At 35.6% G+C, this 23,898-nt stretch overlaps 1 protein-coding gene across 2 annotated transcripts in view; it reads left to right on the top strand.

Moving 5' to 3' along the window:
• The window catches only part of LOC120629173 (protein yellow-like), a 51,136-nt gene that overhangs the window by 20,452 nt on the left and 6,786 nt on the right, over positions 1-23,898 (top strand). For both annotated transcript variants that reach the window (XM_039898001.1, XM_039898002.1), the window contains exons 3-4: positions 6,307-6,504; positions 21,068-21,212. In XM_039898001.1, coding sequence (XP_039753935.1) covers positions 6,307-6,504; positions 21,068-21,212 — 343 coding nt within the window. The remainder of the gene's footprint in view (positions 1-6,306; positions 6,505-21,067; positions 21,213-23,898) is intronic.

Below are 23,898 nucleotides of genomic sequence, written 5' to 3' on the forward strand. Positions count from 1 at the left end.
GTATCAGGGTCAAGCTTTTGTCTGGTTTGTGTCGTTTGACAATGTCTTAAACAGACACAGGAAGGAACTGGCCCATATAGGTATTATGTCCAAAGGAGAAAGAAACCTCATAAATATTCGAAAATAGCCCGAAATTCAGAATAAATATTGTGCATGGTGAAACGTCAGAATCGTCAACCATATTGTACATTACACAGCATATACTAAAGCGAAAGCAATGAAAATGGCATTACTAAGATCGTCGCAGTGTTCGAAATACAATACTTGTTGAAGTAGGTACCGGACTTTCAGCGGTTTTTACTGTTCCGCGATCTGTGATTTTTTTGAAGGAGCGGTATTTTTAATTTTTGTTGGTGTTTTTGAAAACGTTTTGCCTATCAGGAAATACGTAAGTACCGGACTATAACGGCACAGAATAAATATCTTCCTCCTCTCTTCCATCCTCTTTTGGATCCGGTAAGATCATCCGGTAGATTTCTAAAATGAAGAAAAAAGATAGCATTTAAAATTGTTTAAAACTATGTTTACATAAAAGAAAACTCTCTCACGTCACCTACGTAGTTACAGAATATCTACATTAGTATTCGCGATAAGTAAGTGAAACTCTATGTAGGAAGTGTATTTATTATAATAAAAAGTTGGCCGTCACGGGACGCCCGGCAGATCTGAAACCTCTAAGTTGATAGTGGAATTTATAATAAATTATATAAAAAAAAATATTGAGTTAAAATAAATATAAACTAATGTTTTCAAATTGTTAAAAATTTCACATCGAAAATATGATTTTATAGTTACCAAACACTTACAAATAAAGTATGTACCTAATAAGAATTACCTACATTGTTAAGTTGTAATTTGTTTTCTTATAAAATAAACCCATGTGCATGTCATCGAGCTTCTAATCTCTACTTGCAGCATAACACATTATAAACTCAAACATAGAACTATCTGAACGTTATCGTTAACTATAATACTACAGATTTAACTTATACAATCTTGACTTTACTATTCTGTCGTTCTCTTCTCTATTCTGTCTCTCTTCTGTGCCTTTTTATTCCCGCCATTTTTATATTTTTTATATTCTCTTCCGTTTTGATGTGGTTTCCTGTCATTTTGAATTCCCATTCCAGCTTATATCGACCACAGATTATGCATAATTTTAAACAGTTTGAACGAAGATCTTTTTTTGTAACCAAACGTACACACAGTGGCAAATTTGCTAACACTTATAAAAATTCTATAGTCACAGCCAATTAAATTGTTTTTAATATAAACATATTTGATTTTCCTTTACTACATAGTTCTCATAAAGATATTAAAAACAGTGGTATGATACACGAACTTTAACTTTTTAAGGCTCGCTCATAGAATGAACTCAATGAACATTTGCTTAATTTTCTTTTCTCCGTGAAAAGCAGGAGAATCTGTACATTCCACAATAAAAAGATCTTCAGAATTAAACTAGGGATGGCATTCCGCAAAGTAACGCCTGGTTCTATACAATGTTCATAGATTGCCTGATGACAATCGTCACACCATAAAACGTCAAAAACCCTCGGCTATACCTAGCTCACAAAGTAGAGTAGTTTGTAATTATTTACTTTCCGATCTAGTATTTCTATATGTACCATTTAAGACTTATCAATGTGGTTGGGTTACAAAACCGACCTCGAAGCGTGGGCGTACGATTGTGCCTATACGAAGTAGGCAGTTTACAATTGTTGCGAGAAAGCGTGAAGGGCAGGAACTTAGCTGTAGCCTTGGCGAGCTCCATTGCCTTAAGCTAAGTGCAGATGAGATGAATCAATCGCGCGTTTAAATAGATGACCCACCTGTGCTGTATTATAGTTACGTTTTATGATTATTTTCGGGAAAATAATTCCGAGCAGAAGTAAAGGATAGATATTAGTTCGTATTATATTTGTATTAGTGGTATATTTAACTAGCTGTTCCTAGAAAGCAAACAGTTGACACTTCAGCCCAAATTCATGCCTATTTTTATAAGTGTAGTGTCAAAGAATCCCGTTTGAAATATTTTCATAAGAAAAATGTATAAAGACGTAAATATTCCAAAACTTCGAGGCATCCTCCCGATGATTTCCGAAGGAAGTTTTTTTAATGATTAAATTTAATGTCAATTTTCGTATCTCTGACTAAAAAAATATACTTAGGGCTATAATGCAACCATCCAAATTATATTTATCTCCGTGAGTGGAGGATTTGGATAAAATTGTTTCCTAACTGATGAGTAAGCTTTAATAATAGCCTATTTTCTAAACTTCAGGTTGTAAGAAACACAAATGCTATTTTATGAAATTTTAAGTAAAGAAAACAGCAACAGTTTCACGGGATCCCCTGATCACCATATTTAAACCCTTTAATGTTTTTCTGGCCTTTTATTATTATTTATATTTATCAAAGTATTTCTATTAAAAGATATTTATTTAAGTAATCAATCTTTAATTAGTTATTGAATAATTATAAAAATTTATTTAAAAAATGGAACTTTTCTTTTACTGCGACTTAAGTTATAGTTTGGTCCCATACTCATAAGTTATAAAGCGGCATAACTGTTTCGGATGGTATTAATATTTGTCATACTTATCAATATCTAAACGTGTGATTTTGTCACATATTGCGATATGAATTGAAATGTTTTGCGAAAGGTTCCTGCAGAACTTGTATTAAATATAACTATCCATATTCGTATGCAAAGCGTTCAATGGCTTTGCATAAAAATATGAGGACTTGCGTTTGTCATGATTGCGCTGGATATACTCGTACTAATATGTATAATCCTCGTAAAACCTATTTGAAAATATATAAATTTTCTTCTCCCATTTGTAATTTCTAGACTACTTAGTTACAAAAAATATTTTATAGAAAAATGGTATGACGTTATAACTTTGTTTCTGTTTGCCTGTCCGTCCGTTCTTTCACGTGTCGAGGCCGCAGAAACGCACGGCTTTAGTGCACCTCAAGTATTAAGGTTTATTTTTATTTTGTATTTCACACTTATGTGTGTGACTTTACCTAATGGTAATGGGACCATGTAGTTTAAAATGGTAGTAAGCTAACTTGGCGCTACTTACGCTACTTTTAAGACGCTGTAATAATAATACTTTTTAATTAGTTACTTAGTAATAATAATACTTTTTATTTAATTTGTGGCCGCCAACAAAAACATGTTTATCGAATTTGAAAATAAACGTCATACAAATAGATTAAGATATCCCGCACATAAAACCGCTCTGTATAACAATAGTTTTTATATTATGGCGATAAATATATTCAATAAATTACCTGACGAAATTAAGCCACTAATAAAATATGACATGAAATGTTTAAAAGATAAGTTATTTCAATATTTAAATAGACATTCTTTTTATACTATTGATGAATATTTAAAATGACATTTGTTAGTGATTATTAATTTATTTGTATTTCTTTGACATGTGCCCATATAAACTTAATTGTAATTTATTATTTTATTAATTGTATTGTGTTATTATAAACATTGTAGTTGCCAATATTTTAATTGTACCTAGAAGTAACAATTTAAAATTTTAAACACTACCCTGAAAATATTTTGCATGCCAATTTGGCGTGGTACAGTTAAGATCTGCATATATTTTTTTTCTTGTAACACCTATTTACCTGTAGCAGCAAATAAATAAAATTGAATTGAATTGAATTGAATACCTTTTAAAGCCTATGTAATGATTTTAGCTTGTTGGTTGTATATTTTTTGTTGCACATAATTTTGACTTATCACATTTTGCATTATTTTAATTGTCCATTGTTTACTAGCAGGCTATAAACCGGTATTCTTTGAATTTTTTACCAGTAGATTTCAGTAGGAAAAATCAAACTTTGCAAACCTACCTATCAGCTTAGAGACGGTTAGATCTGAATCAAAATATTATGTGAAGCAATAATTAGTTTTTATTTTATTACAATGCAGATAAATTTTGATATAATTTTAACCTGTAGTGAAAACGGTTTTCAAGAAACAATTTTCTTGATGTTTTCTGTCAAGTCCAATAAGATTAAGGATCCAACAAACTATCAAATATAAAATGTAATGTCTTTATAGTCTTCTAATAAGAATATAATTATAGTATTCCTATATACTGCTACATATAGTTTAACGATCAAATAACTTACGTTATCATTACAAACTTTTGCGGCTAAAGATTTCCAAAGAACAGACCGCAGGCTGGCCCGTTGAATTTAATGATGTAGCTCTCTCAAGAAATTCATATGTTTGAGAAAGTAAAGCTGACTTAAATGCTTAGTAATTCAGTAATTCTGTTCAGGTTCGATAACAATCACGGTTAGTTTCAATTTAAACAAGACTGCGACAAAATTGCAGTTCACACGGTGCTTGGAATCATTCCAAATCGTGGCTATTGGTACTTGTTTCATTGTTGTATTTCCTAATTTGTATTCTGTTTGAAAAATCGCATTCTCGATACAATTGACTCTTTCTATTGTTGACAGTTGAGAGGCATTACTGCTATTTATTGCATATAAACAGACTCGAATACTAAAATGTTGTATTTATAACTTTCTGATGTTACATGGGTACCTTCTTAAATTTTTCTCATTTTGTTTTCGGTGAAATCTAGATTTCTAAACTGTTACCCATCTCTATTGATTTTTGGTAAATAAATGAAAAGAGAAATGATACTTATTACATTTTTATTGTATACCTAATATAGGTCTGAATTTAACTTATTTATTATATACTTAGTTTATCGAAGTCCGGTATTTAACTACAGCAGGCTAGCGCAGGCAGGGGATCAAAATTATATACCCTGAATATATCTGACAGGGGATATAATTAACGTGTCCACCTGCTAAAGCATCGGAACATTGAATAGGAGAAGTTTACTTCCGTTTAGTATCACTATTATTGTTTGGATATTATTTCCACTTGAGCGTCAATGCTCTGAGAGTTGATAAGCTTTGAGAGAAGATAATTTTTTATCCTTGGGGAGACAATTGTCTCCTGCCCATGCTAGCCGTGCTGATAGAGCGAAAGTCTCAAGTTAGAATTTGTTATTCGCGTACCAACTTACATACAGCAGCCGGTATTCGGTGGTTTTATGAGAGATATTTTTTTATATCACTCATACAGGAGGAGGAATTTACCACTTTATCCCGGCTTTCTGCTTTATGCTTAACGTGATAACCCAGTGAAAGCCACAGAGTGGTCTATACTTAGTTTAGTGATGACAAGAATTATTACTAATAAGAATACTGCTATCCGTATTTCACAAACATCACTATGAAGTAGGTAGGTTAATAACTTGATGTTTGTGAATAGTGTAAGTGGAAACGAACAATAGATAACTTATGCTGTGACATCTCCATTGTTAGAATTATTTGTGGCATAAGCAACGTATCGGTCGCTAATTCTGTAGGTAGTAAAACAATAAGATACAATCTTATTGCTAATTTCAATCCACTATTTTAATATGGATATCTAAAAGGAGCTGATTAAGTTAGACAGTTACCTATTAATTATATTCCAAATAAGTTTAAATATTTAACAACGGATCATGAGGTTAATAGAAAAATAGCTAAAAATAAGGTTTCGTGTTAAGAAATTCTTAGTCTGTTACTCGGAGTTAGGAAATTTGTGTTGTCCAATCCCGTGCGTAGGGTTACCGGGTCCGGGTGATCCTGCAACATCAGTCTGTAGTATCGAGGAAGGAATAAACCTTCCTCATACGAGCAAAGGCCAAAGAGGTCGGTCCCATCAATGGGATAGAAACAGGCTGATTGCAGAGTTCATTTGGATAGTAGGTTATATCGCCATGCCTATTTCTGCTTGCATTGTTATGTTCCACAGTCCGAAAAGAGTAGATGCCGGTTTAATAACATTACTTTTCTCATTCTGAGAAGAAACTCGCGGTTGCTCGGTAGTAAATAAATAAATAATAAATTAATATACTACGATAATACACACATCGCCATCTAAACCCAAAGTTAGCGTAGCCCGAGTTTGGTACTAAGATGGCTGATCAATATTTTTATGAATAATATATATAAATGCCTATAATATAAATACTCTTATAAACACCCAGACACTGAAAAACATTCATGTTCATCACACAAACATTTTGCAGTTGTGGGAATCGAACCCACGGCCTTATACCCACAAAGCAGGGTCGCTGCCCACTGCGCCAATCGGCATTAGGCCGATAATGGGTTAATGTGGCTTAAAATCTACGCCTCAGCGTGATGGACATAGTGCGACACTTTGTAGTACCTAACTTTTTTTTTAAATTTCTACAGGCGTATCCTGATTGGTCATGGCACACAGCTGGCCGTGGGGACATCAACTGCACCGGTCTGATCTCCGTATACCGGATACGCGCTGACCGCTGCAACCGGCTATGGGTACTGGACTCCGGTGTTCTTACCAGTATCGACGACTTCCGCAGAGTGTGCCCGCCCAAGATACTCATCTTTGATATGGCAACAGACCGTTTGGTAAGTTTAATTAATTCTCTTAAAATATCCTTTATTCAATCGGCCGACATTTAGTTAGGTTCGCCCTTTGTCGTTTGAAGTCCTTGACAATAATTATAGAGTATCTTTGGCCTAACTCTAGTACAATATGTTAGAACTTGCATGAGACAAACATACACCAAGTATTTTCTCTGTTCGAGCTTCTCTGTACAAGACCGGAGGTAGGAAATAGTCCTTATCCTACCCCATATCTCAGAGTGCACGTTGAGCCAACGGTTCTGATTTTTAGTAACTTGCAGAACATAACTATAATGAAAACCAAAGTCTGCAAAACTGCATTGGAGTAGTAGGGGTACCTTTTTATACCAATACAAGTTAGCCCTTGACTGCAATCTCACCCCTTAGGGTATGCCAGTTATATTAAATCCATACCCTTAATCGATTTCTACGCGACATCGTACTGGAACGCTTCATCGCTTAGCGGCACATCTTTGTCGGTAGAGTGATAACTAGCCACGGCAGAAGCCTCCAACCAGACCCGGGATCCCGGGATCTCCACTTATAATACCAATGCGATTTATCCCATGACATAAAATAGAATGAATTTGCCCTCTTATATAGATGATGATAAATTGTAATAGCATGTACTACAAAACAAGACAAATAGAAGGTGTGCAATAGAAGCAATCTTTCCCTACATCGAGTACCTACTTAAAGAATAAAAATTTATCTGCCTGCATAAGCGCATGCACTCCACTGCTCAAAGAATGATTAACATCCGTATTCACAAACATGACAAGGAAATTTCAAAGTGCATTCAAACGAAAAATAAATATTCCAACAATAAGATTTTTGATAAAGGCACGTAAAACTGACTCGTTGGATCAGTGGTTAGCATGTTCAACTAAGGATCACAACGTTCTGAGTTCGAATCCTGGGTCGGACAAAAATTGTTTGGTATTTTGTTTTATTCTGCTAAAGCATTTACCTAAAGTACCAGCCCGGAGTTAGGAAAATGTGACTCGGAGATCATAATAGCTTATTTAATCTCATTAGCTTTATTCTTTTTAGCTTTTGTTTGTCCCGAAAATTATCACTAACGTGTAATAAAAGTCGTTAACGCCCACAAACCCGCAGCGTGGTGGTCGGTCTATGCCAAAGTGTCTGTTTTTATTTTTTTTACTTAGTTCTCTTGAACTAGCCAAAATTTCACGTATATGTAATGCGAGACGATGCAATCGATTGCGATGATGACGACAAATCCTGAAGTACGTAAGTTGTAGGATACTTTTTATCCCGGGAATATTTTCTGGATCGAAACCCCCCCCCCCCCCCCCCCCGTCTTGGATCGAACCCGTGACCTCCATTGTTAAGACCAATGGGCTCCCCTGCGCGCCAGGACGGTCGCCTAGTCTTCACATAATTAAAGATTTGGCCCACGACAATGTAGTGTAATGGTTTGTTGTTGTGCCTCTTAGAGATTGTATTAAATATTGCGTACTACTATCACATATCCAAATCCAACGTGGTCTCTGATTGGATATTATTTTAAAATTGCCCTCGATATAATAACTCTGATCTGACCTCCAACGTATGCGATATTATAAATCAATGTTACTATTTCGTTTATAGCCATGTTGATCTGATTAGGTTCTTAATGTTACAAGTTTGATTGTAAATAGCCTATAACAGTCCACTGTTGGACTAAAGGCCTCTTGCAAGGGGAGGGTTTGTCCATAATCACTACCCTGGGAAAACTAGTGTGTGATCGCTGTAGATGGTAATAATGGTACAGGAAACGCTGCGTCCCAGTTTCTGTTATTTTCCCTTAGTCGCTCCGTACGACATCCGTGGGTAGTGGACGGATGGTAACAGCTGAGTCCTGATCTGCCATCACCACACGGCTTATGTGTGTTTTTTTTTAATTTAGTATTATGTGTTTATAATACAACTGTTGCTCGCGGTTTTTGAAAATCCTGAACTCATTATTTTCTCAGGATAAAATGTATCATCTTAATGCAAACTATTTCTATGATCAGTAAAACTTCACCGAGATTAAGCCATGCATAGGTCACAAATGTTAAATCTTCAAATCCCACGGTCAACTTCCACCAGCTTTTACGGGACAAATATGCTACTATGCCCATCTCCAGATGCAAGCTTAATGTGTGCCAAATTTCATCAAGATCGGTTTAACGGTTGAAACAAACATATGTTACAAACAAACAAACAAAAGACAGATTTAAGACGCATTTATGATATACCTACTAATATTTGATGGATAAAATGGATGTATTTTATTATATGTACCACCTATTATTGCCCTTTAATATCTTCGACTGCCTAGACTAACTAGAGCATAGATATTCTATAAAGATACGTGTTCACTTTTTATTTTTTGATAGCTATATACTTCTTTTGATATTAAATAAATGAACTATGTATTCTAATGAGCTGTTTAGTCGTAGGGCATTATTTATTATTAATTTTAATTGGGGTGCAATCAGCGTCCAGTCTATTGCGTGGGTGCGAAAACTATGAAATATCAGCTCATTACATTTTTATAAGACTAGAGAAATACCAAGCGCTTGCAAACGCGAGAAGAATGACTGTTTTTTATGTTACGCAATCGTTACGGTTAACAGACTGTGAGAATAATTAATTCAATGGATCGCTGTGTATAGGCTATAGGTGCGTTAACGGCGTATGACCTGGTAATGGTAGATATTTGCTGGTATATCAACATAGTTGTATCAACCGATACACGCCCTCTTTGTATGGCAAGTAAAGGTTTTATTACCCATTACGGCAGGGCTATGAATTTAGCAGTATTCGTGTGTGTTAGTTTATCCATAGGATATGTTTGTTCGTTCATCGGCATCATCATTACATCGACCCATTAACGGCCCACTACAGGGCACGGGTCTCTTTCCACAATGAGAAGGGTTTAAGGCCGTAGTCCACCTCGCTGGCCCAGTGAAGATTGGTGGACTCCACACAGTGGCGTGCATAGAGGGTATGCACGCCATTGTGTGGAGATGATATAAAATGAGTTATATTAATCAATTACGAGTTATAAAAACATAAGGGTAGGCTTTTTATAACTTTTACAATGCCTATCCTTAATAATCTTTTTTTATTAATCTTACTGGAGATTTTTATCATTTTACATAATCTGCATACCCTCTATGCACGCCACTGACTCCACACACCTTTGAGAAAATTATGTAGAACTCTAGGCATGCAGATTTCCTTCACCTTTGAAGTAAGTGATATTTTAATTACTTAAAACTTACATAACTTAGAAAAGTTAGAGGTGCTGGGATTCGAACTCGGTCCCCTGAATGTAAAGTCTAGCTGCTACCCGCTAGGTTATTACCGCTTCTATAACTGCAAAATTTATAAATAGGTATAAAATAATGGTATTTCATTGATATCCATGCCAAGATGCCTTACATTAAAGTTATGTATTCCTATATATTTTCGTCGAGTTACATAAGGCCCTTTTGTATCATCATCATCACCATCACATCTACCGATAGACGTCCACTGCTGGACATAGGTCTTTTGTAGGGAGTTCCAAGTTCCACGATTCTGAGCCGCTTGGATCCAACGGCTACCTGCGACGCGCTTAATGTCGTCTGTCCACCTCGTTGGGGGTCGACCAACGCTGCGCTTACCAGTACGGGGCTGCCATTCCAGCACCTTGGGACCCCAACGTCCATCCTTTCTCCGAACTATGTGCCCGGCCCATTGCCACTTAAGCTTCGCGACTCGTTGAGCTATGTCGGTAACTTTGGTTCTTCTACGAATCTCCACATTTCTGATTCGATCGCGTAGAGATACTCCAAGCATAGCTCTCTCCATCGCCCGCTGAGTGACTCTAGGCCTTCTTATGAGGCCCCTTTTGTATAGTCGCCCGATAAACAGGTGGATAAATTTGACATCTTTACAAATTGACTATACCTACAAAACCAACTGTCAAAACTGTTTAAAGTAGTAGAGCTTTCTGTGACAGAGCTCGTCCAGGGAAGTACTATCGCCATGCTTATTTGTGATTCTAAGCAGCATTGTTGCGATGCTGTGTTCCAGTCTTAAGGGCGTTGTTGCCTTAACACTTACGCCTCAATCTGAATGACACAGGGCGGCATGTTGCAGGACGTATTCCTTGGCCTGTGAAGTGTTACTCTGTTTATAAGAGATGGTTTTGCAGTTACCATGAGGTGGGTCAGCTCGGTCTGTAAATACTTATTATAAAAAAAAAAGTTTAACTTATCCATTATTTAGTGCTTAGATTAGCTGTCAACATGAGTTTTGCTAATATACCCTATATGTATAAGTAATCAAGTGTTTTTTAACCCGCGCAAATAAAAGCCAGCTATCTTTCTTCTTGTTTTTAAATCTTATTTATTTAAAGGGGTTTTGTCTCAACGTGACTATGTCACCCCTATGGAAGCTAAACATAACAAAAAAGAAACTATCAGTAGTTTGCTATCCTCTTTAACACTAATAGAACAAGTTTATAAAGCATTCTTGCCTTCTCGGATGCCGGGAAGGCAAGAATGCTGTTCCACAGTTAATTACATAAAAATTTTGTCTTTAAACTAAATCCAACCTCTCGGCCTCGCACCGGGCACACTCCGCTATTATATGATACACGTCCTCTACTACATCGCATTCGGGACCTTGCCCATTAGCGCAGCAAAACTGTTGAGCAGAATATGTCCAGATCGGAGCCTAAGGGCTGTTACTACCTCGGTCCTACTTATATAGGCACCCAGAAACCAAGGTCGTCCGCACAAACCTGGCTGTATTGTCTTGTACCAAATTCCTTTAGCGACTGATCTCTCATCAAAAAGCCAGCTATCTTTGCGTAATAAACGGCACTTGAGCATTCAAAATATTAGTATGGAAGTTCGGATATTTTTCTGTCCAGGTCTTGAACGTGTTGTATCTACTTTCGTAGATTTGTTCGGTATATAATACAACGAAACGAAATAAATTTCATGATCGTAGCATTCAAGGTCGCTAGATAAATTTTTCCGCAACCAACTATACATAGGTATATCACTTAAACATTTATCTGGGCGGTTACTGAACCTAATTTCACACAGGTTTTTGTGACAAGTTGTTAGCTGTAGGTTTTTTCTTGTATTCTATTTTTGTACTATATTCAAATAGTGTAGATCTAAACAATGGAAATTTCATTAATAAAAATATATATTATCGGTTAAAGGCGTATCTAATCAATCAGGTAATTCGACAATGAATTCAAAGGTTAAAATATACGGACATATTTAAGTGTCTTAAACTTTATGTCCTCATTTAAACTCTTCAACAGAAGAGCAAGCTACCCAAGGCAAGACAGGACAATTTTTTTTCCCCGGGGAAAGGATAAAATATAATTTGCCTCTACGTGATCAAATCAGAAATGACGAGATCCATAAAAGAACTAGAGTTAATCATCATAGCTCAACGAGTCGCGTAGCTGAAGTGGCAATGGGCGGGGCACAAAGCTCGGAGAACCGATGGACGTTGAGGTCCCAAGGTGCTGGAATGGCGAACCCCGTACCGGTAAACGCAGCGTTTGTCAGCCCCCAACGAGGTGGACAGACGACATCAAACGAGTCGCTCGGAGCCGCTGGAAACACGCGGCCCAGTACCGTGGATTTTGGAATTCCCTACAAAAGACCTATTTTCAGCAGTGGATATCAATCGGTTGAAGCGATGATGAGGATAAGGTATTAAAGGCTTGAACAAGTTTAGGAAGTACATTGTATAAGTGTTTTTATAATATTGAATTCATAGACCCTTCGATAATATTTATTTGTATGGTTAGACCACCGCAAGTTAAACCGGTTTAGCTTTTATGCATTTTTATTACCGTGGAATTTAATAGACCTTTAAAAACTACATTAATTTCTTAACCTAATTGGGTTAAGATTAATGATTGGTCTCATACCAACTCAATCATAGTTAACTTGTGACAGTTTACAAAAACTTTAAGCTATATCCAATCTAGGTAGTAACTAGGACACGCTTTATATGTATACCTATCTGTTTTTATACGTGAGTAGTGACTCACGTATAAAAACAGATACGAGCTACTTCCTCAGGATCTTTATCCGCAGCCATGTAGTTAGGAAAATCGCGTTTCAATTGACCCCTGGGATCAAACCCGGGTTGGTCCACTTAAAAGAACACAGCGCTCGGCTATGTACTGCGCCTTCAGATCGTCAAAAGTGCGATTTTTAGTTTATTTAAATTTGTTAATATTAACGAACTCTTCTGTAGATAATGGTTGGAAAATTAAATTAACATCATTCATGACTTAATGAACTAAAAACTTATTTTGCAAGTTGTTTGCAGTTTTGCAAAATATTGAATAATCTTATCAAAGTAGTGTACCTATTACCATCGGTCCTCAATATATCTACAAAGTTTGAACGAAATCAGACCGTTTAAAGTAGGTCAAAATCAAGTCCAACGGAGTCGGTTACAAACATACAAATATACAAACAAACATACAGGTCAAGGTATTATAAAGAAATGGTTTTTAATTAATAGACTTTCACTGTACGAGCAATAGTATAATCACACAATTAGGGTTATAGAGCTTAAGTTTGTATACGTATTTCGTCGAAACTATTGCTCGTATTTTTGATCCACGTTTTATTTAACTTAAAAACAATGATATCAGTTTCATCAAAATCAGTTGAGACGGTTTATAGATATGGACTAAAAGTGTGATAATTTTGCTTCTTGATATTAGCTAAGGGTTATATCTTTCATTATTCTTCTATTATTTATATATCCAGTGGCGTGCACTTCACACATGCAAAAAAGCACTGCATACCCAAATTATTTTATATAACTCGTATTAGAGGAGAATTTTCACATTTTATGCCATGTACCTGCTTTATGCATACCCTGGTCAAAAACCCTGTGCACGCCACTGTATATATCTATCAAAACCTTGGTCAGTTTCTTTTAATTTACCTTTTTATATCCATATCTTATATAATTAACCTAGAGATTTATTAAGGTATCTATCTTGTAATGAGGCCCGCTTCAGCGGATGCACTTCGACCCTCCAGGAGCTTTTGTGCTCTTATATGTTTGTGCTCTGTAAGGTAACTCTTATATGTTTAACAACCAAGCTATTTATTTTGTGCACCTTGTCGCGTGGCAACAAACGCTGCATCTACGTTTCCTTTTGTAATAATAATAAAGATGAAAATACAAACATAATATAATAAAACTTTAGAAGTTATTAAAATTAATGACCCATACTGCAGACGTTAGTTATACTTGGCCATTTATTCCTTAACAGTACGTTTTATGGATAGGATCAAATGTCTTACCTGTAATGCCGTAATAATGGTTATCTCTATATTCTTAACTGTATCTACTAATAATCTCAAGTTGAAAAGTTTGTATGTTTAAAATCAGTACCAATCATTCCCATTTGAAAATAACTTTTTGCGTTAGATATCACTTTCATTAATGAAGGTTATAAACTTATATATTTTTTTTTAATTTAACGTAAGTAGGTAAAACCACATACATAATTAGTTGAACCGTAGCGCAGACTTATCTATTAATAATTATTACTAGAGAATACCAGTAAAAGTTTTAAATAAGCCTTAGGTAGTCCGTTTATTAAAGGTTAGGGGCAATTTTTTTTTACTGCGGGGTTCGATGGTTTATATATTATCCTTACCTCATGAACTGTCATTGAAAATTAATATTTAAGATTACCCGTTTATTGTGAGTTTCTACTAGTATAGGTCACAGATAAAACATCACGCTGCGTCCCCGTAGCTTTTTTTATTCCAATACAAGTTTTTTTATTTGCAATTTCACCAAGGTAAAGTAAGATAATTCAGTCTAAGATAGTAGCGGACTAACATAATAGGAGTATGGGAGTTATATTAAACCCTTACGATACCCACGGTTTCTACGCGGCATCGTAGCGGAACGCTAAGTCTCTCTCGTAGCTACTAACAAGAGAAAATTCAAAAATTATGAATTTTCGAATTGCCCTTGCTGGGATCGAATCCGGAATCTCCCACTTATAAGTCGACAGCACTCACCACTATGCCAGTGGATAAAGTAGTGAACGCAGGTGAAACTCGGCGCACACCTTGTTTAACACAATCTAGCAACACACCTCTCAAAGTTATAATTAAGTAATATTAAATATCAAGTCCAACACGGAAACATTAAAGATTTTATATATCAGATATGTTATATAAAATAAATAATAAACTTAATATTAAATTCCTTAGAATAGGATATCCAAGATGTATGTTTTGTTGAATTTAAAGTGTTATTCACGCTGCAAATAGCGGTATAATTAGCACTTATTATGCCAGTTATTTCCTTAAACTACTCTCGAGTCATAAATTAACCTGTTGATTTCGTTGGAGATGAATTTGGTTATCGTGAGCTGATACAAATATGACTATGTAATAATGATTAATGAATGATCCGTAGTCTCTAAAAAGTGATGATAGCCTAGTGATTGGGACTTCAGTTTCACTTTTAGGGAGGCAATTTAAGAACGCCGGCTCGCACCTCTTACTTGCTTACACGGTGAAGGAGAACATCGTGAGGAAACCTGCATGCCTGAGAGCTCTCCATGAGGTATCACAGGCGTACGAAGTCCACCAATCTGCAATTGGCCAGCGTGGTGGACTTTGGCCTAAACCCTCTTTCTGGGAGGAGGCTCGTGCCCTCTTGTGGGTTCAGGTACTGAGGTGATAATGTTTTTAATAAATTTTGTAGCTGTTACGTTGGTCTAGTAATTAAGATATTCTCGTTTGACGTCACCTGGCCACCTCGTTGGGGTCTACCAACGCAACGGTGCGAGGCCGCTATACCAGCACCTTGGGACCCCAACGTCCATCGGTTCCTAAGGGGACTAACCTGTTAGTGAATATGGTAGTCATACCCCTTATCGGTTTGCAAGCGACATCGTGCCGCCGACATCGGGACGCCTTTGCCGGAAACTAAATAAACTTTGCAGCCGAGTTCGTTATCAAATACAAACCATTGATCAATGTACAACTTTCAGAAGATAATGTAGAGAGAGAGAACTCATATAGAAATGTTCTCTAGTCTGGTCTGGTCTGGTGGGAGGCTGCGGCCTTGGCTAATTACCACTCTACTGACAATGAAAACCGATTTACCGTCCAGTAACAATGCCGTGTAGAAACCGATTAGGGGGAATATGAAGTCACTATATCTGTGATACTGCTAACAGGAGTCTCTTTTACCACCTGAGATAGCAGTCAAGGGATAAAATACAGTTGCAATTGATTGCAATAATTATTTCCTCCTTTGTCTAAGTCTATAAGTCACCGTTACAGCAATTATTTTTCACTATTCACGGTGACCTTTCCTATTCGTACACCACAAAGCTAACCAAGGTGATTAAAATTAAAAAGTCGTGTCATATCCGAGTTCGTGATCATACACTACAATACAAATTGTTAAACCGTAAAACCACGAAGTACCTATCTATCCTGTACCTATATGTTATTAAATCCGGGTAGATTTAGATTATAATCCAGATAATGGCGTCAATTTCGTTGTAGGTACACAAATCCCTAACCTGTTCTGATAAGTTTAAACTAGCTGACCCGTGCAACTTCGTCTGCACCAAATCTGTTATTACCGGAAAACACGAATAAAATGACATTTTCTAAAAATGAATCCTAGCTAGATCGATTTATCGCCCCAGAAACCTCCTGTATACTAAATTTCATGAAAATCGTTGGAGCCGATTCCGAGATTTGAGAGATTTGATATACAAAAATTGATATAAGATATAGTAGGTACAAAACTTATAAGCCTTACTAGTAGATCTACATTTTGGTTTCATATTTTCACAAACAAAACAACGAGAAGTCAAATAAAAAAAACTTATTATCTATGTCGACTGTCGAATAGCCAACTATTAAAACGAGACAATTTCAATTATATATAGGTACAAATTAATTATAAAATATACATATTAGTCAGACAATTATAGATTAATTAACAAAATGCACCAATGAAATGAAAGATTTGTTTGAATTCGAATAAAACGTTTTTATGCTCGAGTGCAATCTCGCTAAACTCGCGAGATTTCGTTCGAGATCAAAAGAAAAAGGCTGAGTTCTCGCGAGATCTCTTCCAGCCTTTTTTAGTTATTGATAGATTGCATTTCCTGATTTTTAAGCGCCTTGCTAAGCAACATACTTCTGCAATAAAAAAACTCTTCGTGTTTTGGTTTAGCTAGTAAACAGGTAAAGAAAAATCGACCGAAGTTTCACACTACGTTAGTAAGGCTATACCAACTTAGTAAATTTAGATTGGAAAGGAATACATGCTATGTTCAGCTTCAGACTTCAAAATCTTACGACCTACTTATTACATACTATTGGTGCGTTTTATCGAGGTACTTGCAAATTAAGAAACTATAAGTAATGGAGTTAAATAAAATCATGTGTGACGCTCATGCGTAACTAAATATAAAGTTAAATACGCTCGAAGTCTTTAGGTTTGCAATATCATGAATCACAATCGTTTAAATTATGAATTATTATCGACTATTAATGGAGTGGCAGCCAATAATTATTAAGCCATTTAAACTAAGTATCTCTTCCGGTTACAGTTTCGCCGCGCTGCGTATTTTATGATTGTTCCAACTGTATCCAGGGAGGTTACCTATTAGGTATCTAACTAAATATTTTCCTTGAAAATTCTTTCGCAAGTTCTTGTAAAATGTTAGGTAGGTTAAGTACACAACTTGCACATTGCTTTAAAAGTGAATTTCATACATAGCAGTTGCAGTAAATGTAGGTATGTCGTGAACTTTGCAGGTGCGTTTATAACCGCATTATATTAGTAACAGTTCAGTGTTATACATATTTATTATAATAAAATGAAATGGTGAAAGGTGGGTGAAATTACACTGTCTGTCGGTCCGTGCTTCATAGCCTGATAACTGATTAATTAAGGAACATTCCTTTTTCAAATTATGTCGTTTTACCTTAAATAGCTTTGGGCGTATACCTACCCACTACTTAAGTAGTTCAAAAGCTTTTTTGATTAATTTACCGTAGCTAATGGTCATAGTAGGTAACTATCTGTTTTTCGCTATTCCGGACCTTACCTTGTGCTTTATGTTTTATATGATTTCTCCTTTAGTTAAAAAACAATTGATCAGTATAAAATATAATTATAAATTAGGTAATACGCATTTTATTGTAAACAATCTGCTGAGTCGAATGTTTCTTTGGCAAAATGTGCCTAGACACTCAATACTGCCTAATGTTCGTAATCAATAATCCCTTATTTCATTTCATCATGCTCAATTTCACAGTTTTGATGTCAAGCGGAAGTTATTTTATAACATTGGTGTAGATAGGTGTTTAGTTTTATACCTACTGTCTCACCAATGTTTTCCACATAAGCTCGATTTGCAGCAAATTAATAATTAATATCTTCGAGTATGAGTAAAATAGATCTGTCTCCTTATTAGTTGCAACTAGTAAGAATGTCCAAGATAGGTACATAGACAGTTTTATTACGTGAATTAGCAGCACTAAGAAAGGATATTAACGAGCATCGATTGAAGAAAGGGGTAGGTATAAGACTATAAAAATAGTGTACGGGTGTTAATTGAGTTCAAAAATAATAATTTTGCTGTATAATTTAAGGACTGAGCCTGCAATAATTTTTTGATCATTTCGTTTCTAAAATTTTGCCAACAGGCATCGTACCTCTTACAATTATCATCAAATTCTATGAGATCGCTATATAGTTAACCAACCTACCAAGTCATTGGCTTGAAATGTAATCCAAAATGTTAATATTAAATGGTTTAGTGGTATCAAAGTCGCATAATATCACGGTACGCCCTTTCTAATATAAAGAACGACCTCCGAGGTCACAACGCTATGGAGTGTGGACGTACTAATTATAGTACCTAGGCACTATTTGTAGATTAATTTTGTATCAATGATACCGGATCTTTCGGGTATGTTTCAGTTCCTGCTTTTTTAATTTAAGTTATATGCAAAACGAAATAAACTTAAAGCACGTACCTTGCTATTTAACTTTTTGTGAGTCTATTTAATTATCAGGGTCTCAATTATGGTTCAGGTTTACCTACATGATAACTTACTTAGGTATATATCGAGCCTTTACCGCGGAATTAGCGTAACCAACAAATCGACTTTTTCAAAAAGAATCTTTATTTTTTGAGCTGTGTTTTACGTCATTGGTTGCCTGAATAGATCGCTATGTTGTGAAAACTCCGCCAAATAATAGACATTATGTAAGCTTTTCATTTACAATTTTTCTGTATTTACATGCATGGAGATTTTTTTCTATAGGTCAACGAAGACCGATAGAAAATAATCTCCGTTCAAATAATTTTCTATTATTGTATTCGGATATTTGATACGATAATAACTGTATTCCACATTTATCGATAATCGGAATGTCGGAGCTCGACACTTCGAAATGATTTCCAGACTACAGTCTTGCTGTCGATACGATTTTGGTGCGAGGTCGGCATTCCAGCACATTGAGACTGTGAAGGCTATCGATCTTCCGAACTATGTGACTTCACAACTGGTCACTTATCTTCGTCTGTGCTTTGGCTAATTTTTAATTTGATTGAGATATCGTACCCATGTCGTTGAGTGACGCTGGTTAGTTATCTGATTGTCGAACTGGAAGTATCTATCAATGTAAATAAAAGATATCATCCATTTTAAATCCACGTCTATTCAGTTCTTCTTAGTAGGTATTCTACGCACGCTTGCATAAAATATCACCTATCGAGGGTATCGGTTCCAACCACACGTATCGATAAAGTGTAATACTTTTTTAGGCCTATTAAATTGTACCCACCCCTGGCTTCTCTAACTTTCCGACGTTATGATCCTTTTAAGTAGGTAAATATATATTAAGGAGAAATATTTTAAGGGAACCTGCATGCCTTATAGTTCTCCATAATGTTCTTTCCTAATCTAATTCTGTAAGGAGACTTGTGCCCCAGTGGTCGGTAATGGGTTGATATTGTATTCAGATCCAGGTACTTCCATAATGGAATAATCAGGTCTATGCTCATGATTAATTCAACCGAAAATAAACAGCTTTCAACACCAAAATAGTTAATTAAATCTACCTATATTATCAACCAGTTTGGTAATTAACTATTTAGTCATAGCTCAATCTATTTCGTATTTATATCCTAACATTTCTCCTTGTTTAGAGTCAAACGGTTCAGGTCATTTGTTTTTTATAAAAAGCGAGTTTTTTTACCGTTCTTCAACCAATTAAGTAAATTATCCGTATAACACGGCACTTATTAATGCACAGTAATTATCCTCAATAAGGTCAGTAACATTGTTTGTTACGCAAGTTAAAGTCGGTGTATCAATTACACATATTAATACGATTAACTTAATTTATTCTTCTAAAATGTTGGAACCTTAAACGTAAAGTTAACTGTTTTGTACTTATTTCAATTATAATAAACCTGGTTAGAATATGGCAGGTTTATTCGATTCAAAAGATATAATGGATGGCTAATATAACTGCTATAAAAGTAACAGGTTGGCCTGTTACTATCTTAGACTGCGTTATCGATCAGATAGAGTAGCAGTTAAGGGCTAATTTGTATAGGAATAAAAAAAACATAAAAGAAGATGAGAGTCGTAGATCTAAATGAAGAACAAATTGTTGGACAAATAGGGTGTCCTGGATCTTACTCTCGAGTCCATCGAGCCTCAGTCAGGATGTAAGCTAGGGTGTAATATACACCGTGATTTCTTTATCGTCGAATGTAAGCCCTTTTAATTTATGCGATTCACTCGAAGCATAGGCAAAATAATTTAAGTATACTACACTAGTTTTATGAAAATAAAGCTTAATTTGCTATAGAGCAGGAAGAGCAGGAGCGAAAAGCAGGAGAATCTGTATGGTGTAATTTATAATTTTTTCAATCCTTATACTTCAAACCAAACAGCTCTTCGGTAATGCTCTGCTCTACGCACTTATGTCACTTACAATTTTTAAACGGACTTACAATTATTCATTGTAAAGTCAACATCTCCTGAGGATGCTCCGGTTTCGGAGTGAAACGTGCGTTAAGCTTAATTTTCATAATATATAATGGATTTCCGCAAAGTAACGCCCGCTTCTATCCAATATACACCAGTCTTAAAAAAATCATTAAATTCTGCATTTAGTAATTTGAAAGCAGCATCCAATTAAGTAGGCGTCTGACATCTGTTCGAATATTTTTTCTGCTGCATAAAGCGATCGCAAGTGATTGAATTGATATCGACACCGCACCGCTGACATTCAAATGGGATGCTTCTCCTACACCAAACAATTTTTTTTTTACCATTGGATAGTTAGACATCGGACCAATTAACTGGGTCACTGTAGCGTGACATAGTATGTAGTACTATGACCTCAACATTTTAGTCCAGTCTGGTTAATTTATAATTTATAAAGATCGTTCAGAATAAAAAATCACTGTAATTAAAAATAAAAAGTTTCGTCTTCTTTTCAGGTGCGAAGTGTTTACTTCCCGCGGGAATTGTTACGCCCTGCTTCCCTTCTTACCAACATTGTGCTTGACGACAGCAGGTCGAACTCCCGACACTCCTCTTCGTGTGACAACCTCTTTGCCTACATTACCGACACAGTCGCTCCAGGTAAAGTCCATTTATTATCCCATTTATTATTGACATTAAGAATTATGTTGGTATGATGTGGTGAAAATATTCGTAATATTTTTGATAATTAATGAAAAAAATTAGCAGAAATTTTCTTCTGAACCGGTGGTACAGACAACAAATTTAGATTTTTTTAATCCTTAGGTACATATAGATAAAATGTACCTTAATACCTTATTGTAGTTACCTACCTGTAGGTACCTATACATTTCAGTGGAACTCTTTAGGTAAGTAATTGTATCGCGTGCAAGAAACTGAATGTACTCGTAGGTACCGGCCACTCAAGTAAGTATTGCATAAAACGAAAAGGAGAACAAGCTACTGCCATCACTTTTTAAAACGCAAGATACCTACCTATAACTCATGACATATGCTCTTCTGCAATTTCATTTGGTTCACTTACTAATATAATCACTGAAGTAATAAGAAAATGGAGTTGCCGATTACATGTTTGTGAGTAGGCAGTATCTTTACGAGTTCTCACGCGGGAAATTCTATTTGCGATTTAAGTTATCGGCATAGCCGGTTGGAAGTAAATATAACCACAAAAGTAAAACCGCAAGACAAAACCTAGATGACAAAGGTATACAAGTATGTCGTTTAATCACGTAAACTATTCTCAAGTGTCTCTGCATAATACCTTAGTACCTAACTAACCAATAGTATAATATTTTGTATGTAACAGTCAAGCTTATTATAATAATTATGCTAAATATGTAGACGTAACATCAATTCTAAATGATTATGATAAATTATTGCAAGTATAAATAATGGATATATTTTCTAATGACAATGTGAGATGGTGATAACAAAAAGAAAACCCGGCTATGTTTGTTGTGGGCTTCTTCTTAGACCAGGGCGCGATTGGAACCCTCGTAGCTTTAGTTTTAAGTTTACGATTGTAGTTATAGCCATCACTACTCACCGCTATGTACACATTTTGTATATAATAACGCATCAAAAGTGCCATCTATGTGCCTATTTGAATAAAGAAATATTTGAGTTTGACTTTGTTTTTGGATCACAAAAACTTACTAGTACCTAGCAGTGGTCGCCCGTCGAAAATATCTGATTTACCAGGACATTAGTGAGAGATTCTGCCAGAAGCCTATTTGCCCGTGTCCAAAATGCAAGCCAAATTTCCTCAAGATCGGTCCATTGTTTACCTATTAGCTGGGATTTTTCTAGCTATGGAGCTCCTTTTCCTAGAAGATGCTGAGTCACTCTTGATATGAATGAGTGCGGTCTTGGGGATAAAAAAGTTAGGATTCCGGATCTTGTGCAGCTTATAAGAAACTATGTAACAAAGCGCTCATATCGGCGACCAAAAGATATAAACTAGGTACGCAACGATGCTGAACCTTGCGATAAAGATATCGCTTCGCTGTTCGATAGTAAAACGGTGATGGAAGAACGAGATCAAGTAAACAAAATTCAGACCCCATCTATTCCAAGTAGGTTTAGTCTATAAGCACTTTTGAAAAGTCAAGACTGTTTGTAGTGACTCTACCTACTACTATTACTTCTATTACTATTACTACTAGATTCTAGTATTAATTCTTGAGGACTCTCTCCTAAACATATCTCGAAACATGAACACCAAAAGAGGTAACCTTGCGACGAAGCTTCTATCTTTGGATTTTTTTTACTTAGTATGCCTTACTTAGTATATATAGGTTACCACTTACCGATAAGTTATCTGCAAAAGATGATAAATAAAATGTTTTAATTTTCCAGCGGAGTTTTACTGTAATTTTTTGCTATTAAAGTCAGCATCTTAGTGTGACCATAACTGCTTTCACCAAAAAGTGACGAACTCGTATAAAATATCGGATAACGACAACAAATGTGTGGTAATCACGTTATGAAACGGACAAGTCCGTGACGTAGGTGTACGATGGAAGTTTAAGGTGGTTAACCTTCACGCACATAATAAGTATACATTTTGCGTGATTGTGTTATATTTTTGAGGTCATTGGAAACATTTTATTACATCACTTGGTCTACTTACTTCGGTAGATCCTGTGGGTTTGCTTACTGGCAGATAAAAGGAAACATATTCATCGTACATCTATCTTTACGCTTTGCCTATTATAACATCTGGGAACAAGCTTGCTCTCTTATAAGGTTCCCTTGGTTTAGGGTACTGCGTCTGGTCTGCTACAAGGACGTTGGTGGGTTTCAAGAATATTGATGCGTTTATAACCGCGACCTTTCCTAATCATTTTTGGCCCTACCTAGGAATGGAAACTCAGGGGCTAGGGATCTGTAATAGAACGGTCTAAAACGAGAAATAATGTTATATTATGTATCTTTACAATCTGTGGAGGGTTCGAAACCGTTTTTAACTTGTAGATAAATTTTGTGTAGCAACCAGTTATAAGTATAAAATTATTTCAAGGGAGCTCACGTAAGACAGTCGGTCTTAAAAAGTCTTAAAAATATGCCAAAACCAAAACAACGAATCTGTTAGAAGTAGGCCGGAAGACAAACCCGAAAATAACAGGTTAAAAATATAGTTTTTTGACAATTCAAAATCAATTAAGATTAAACGTTTTGTTGGGAACCGAAATTATATCGGTTACCTGTATTCGTCGATTTCATTAATGTAAGTAAATGAATGAAATCGGTAAATTCAATGAATGCTGCAATTAAAAAAACGTGG

The sequence above is a fragment of the Pararge aegeria genome, chromosome 14, assembly GCF_905163445.1.
Source record: "Pararge aegeria chromosome 14, ilParAegt1.1, whole genome shotgun sequence".
Lineage (NCBI taxonomy): Eukaryota > Metazoa > Arthropoda > Insecta > Lepidoptera > Nymphalidae > Pararge > Pararge aegeria.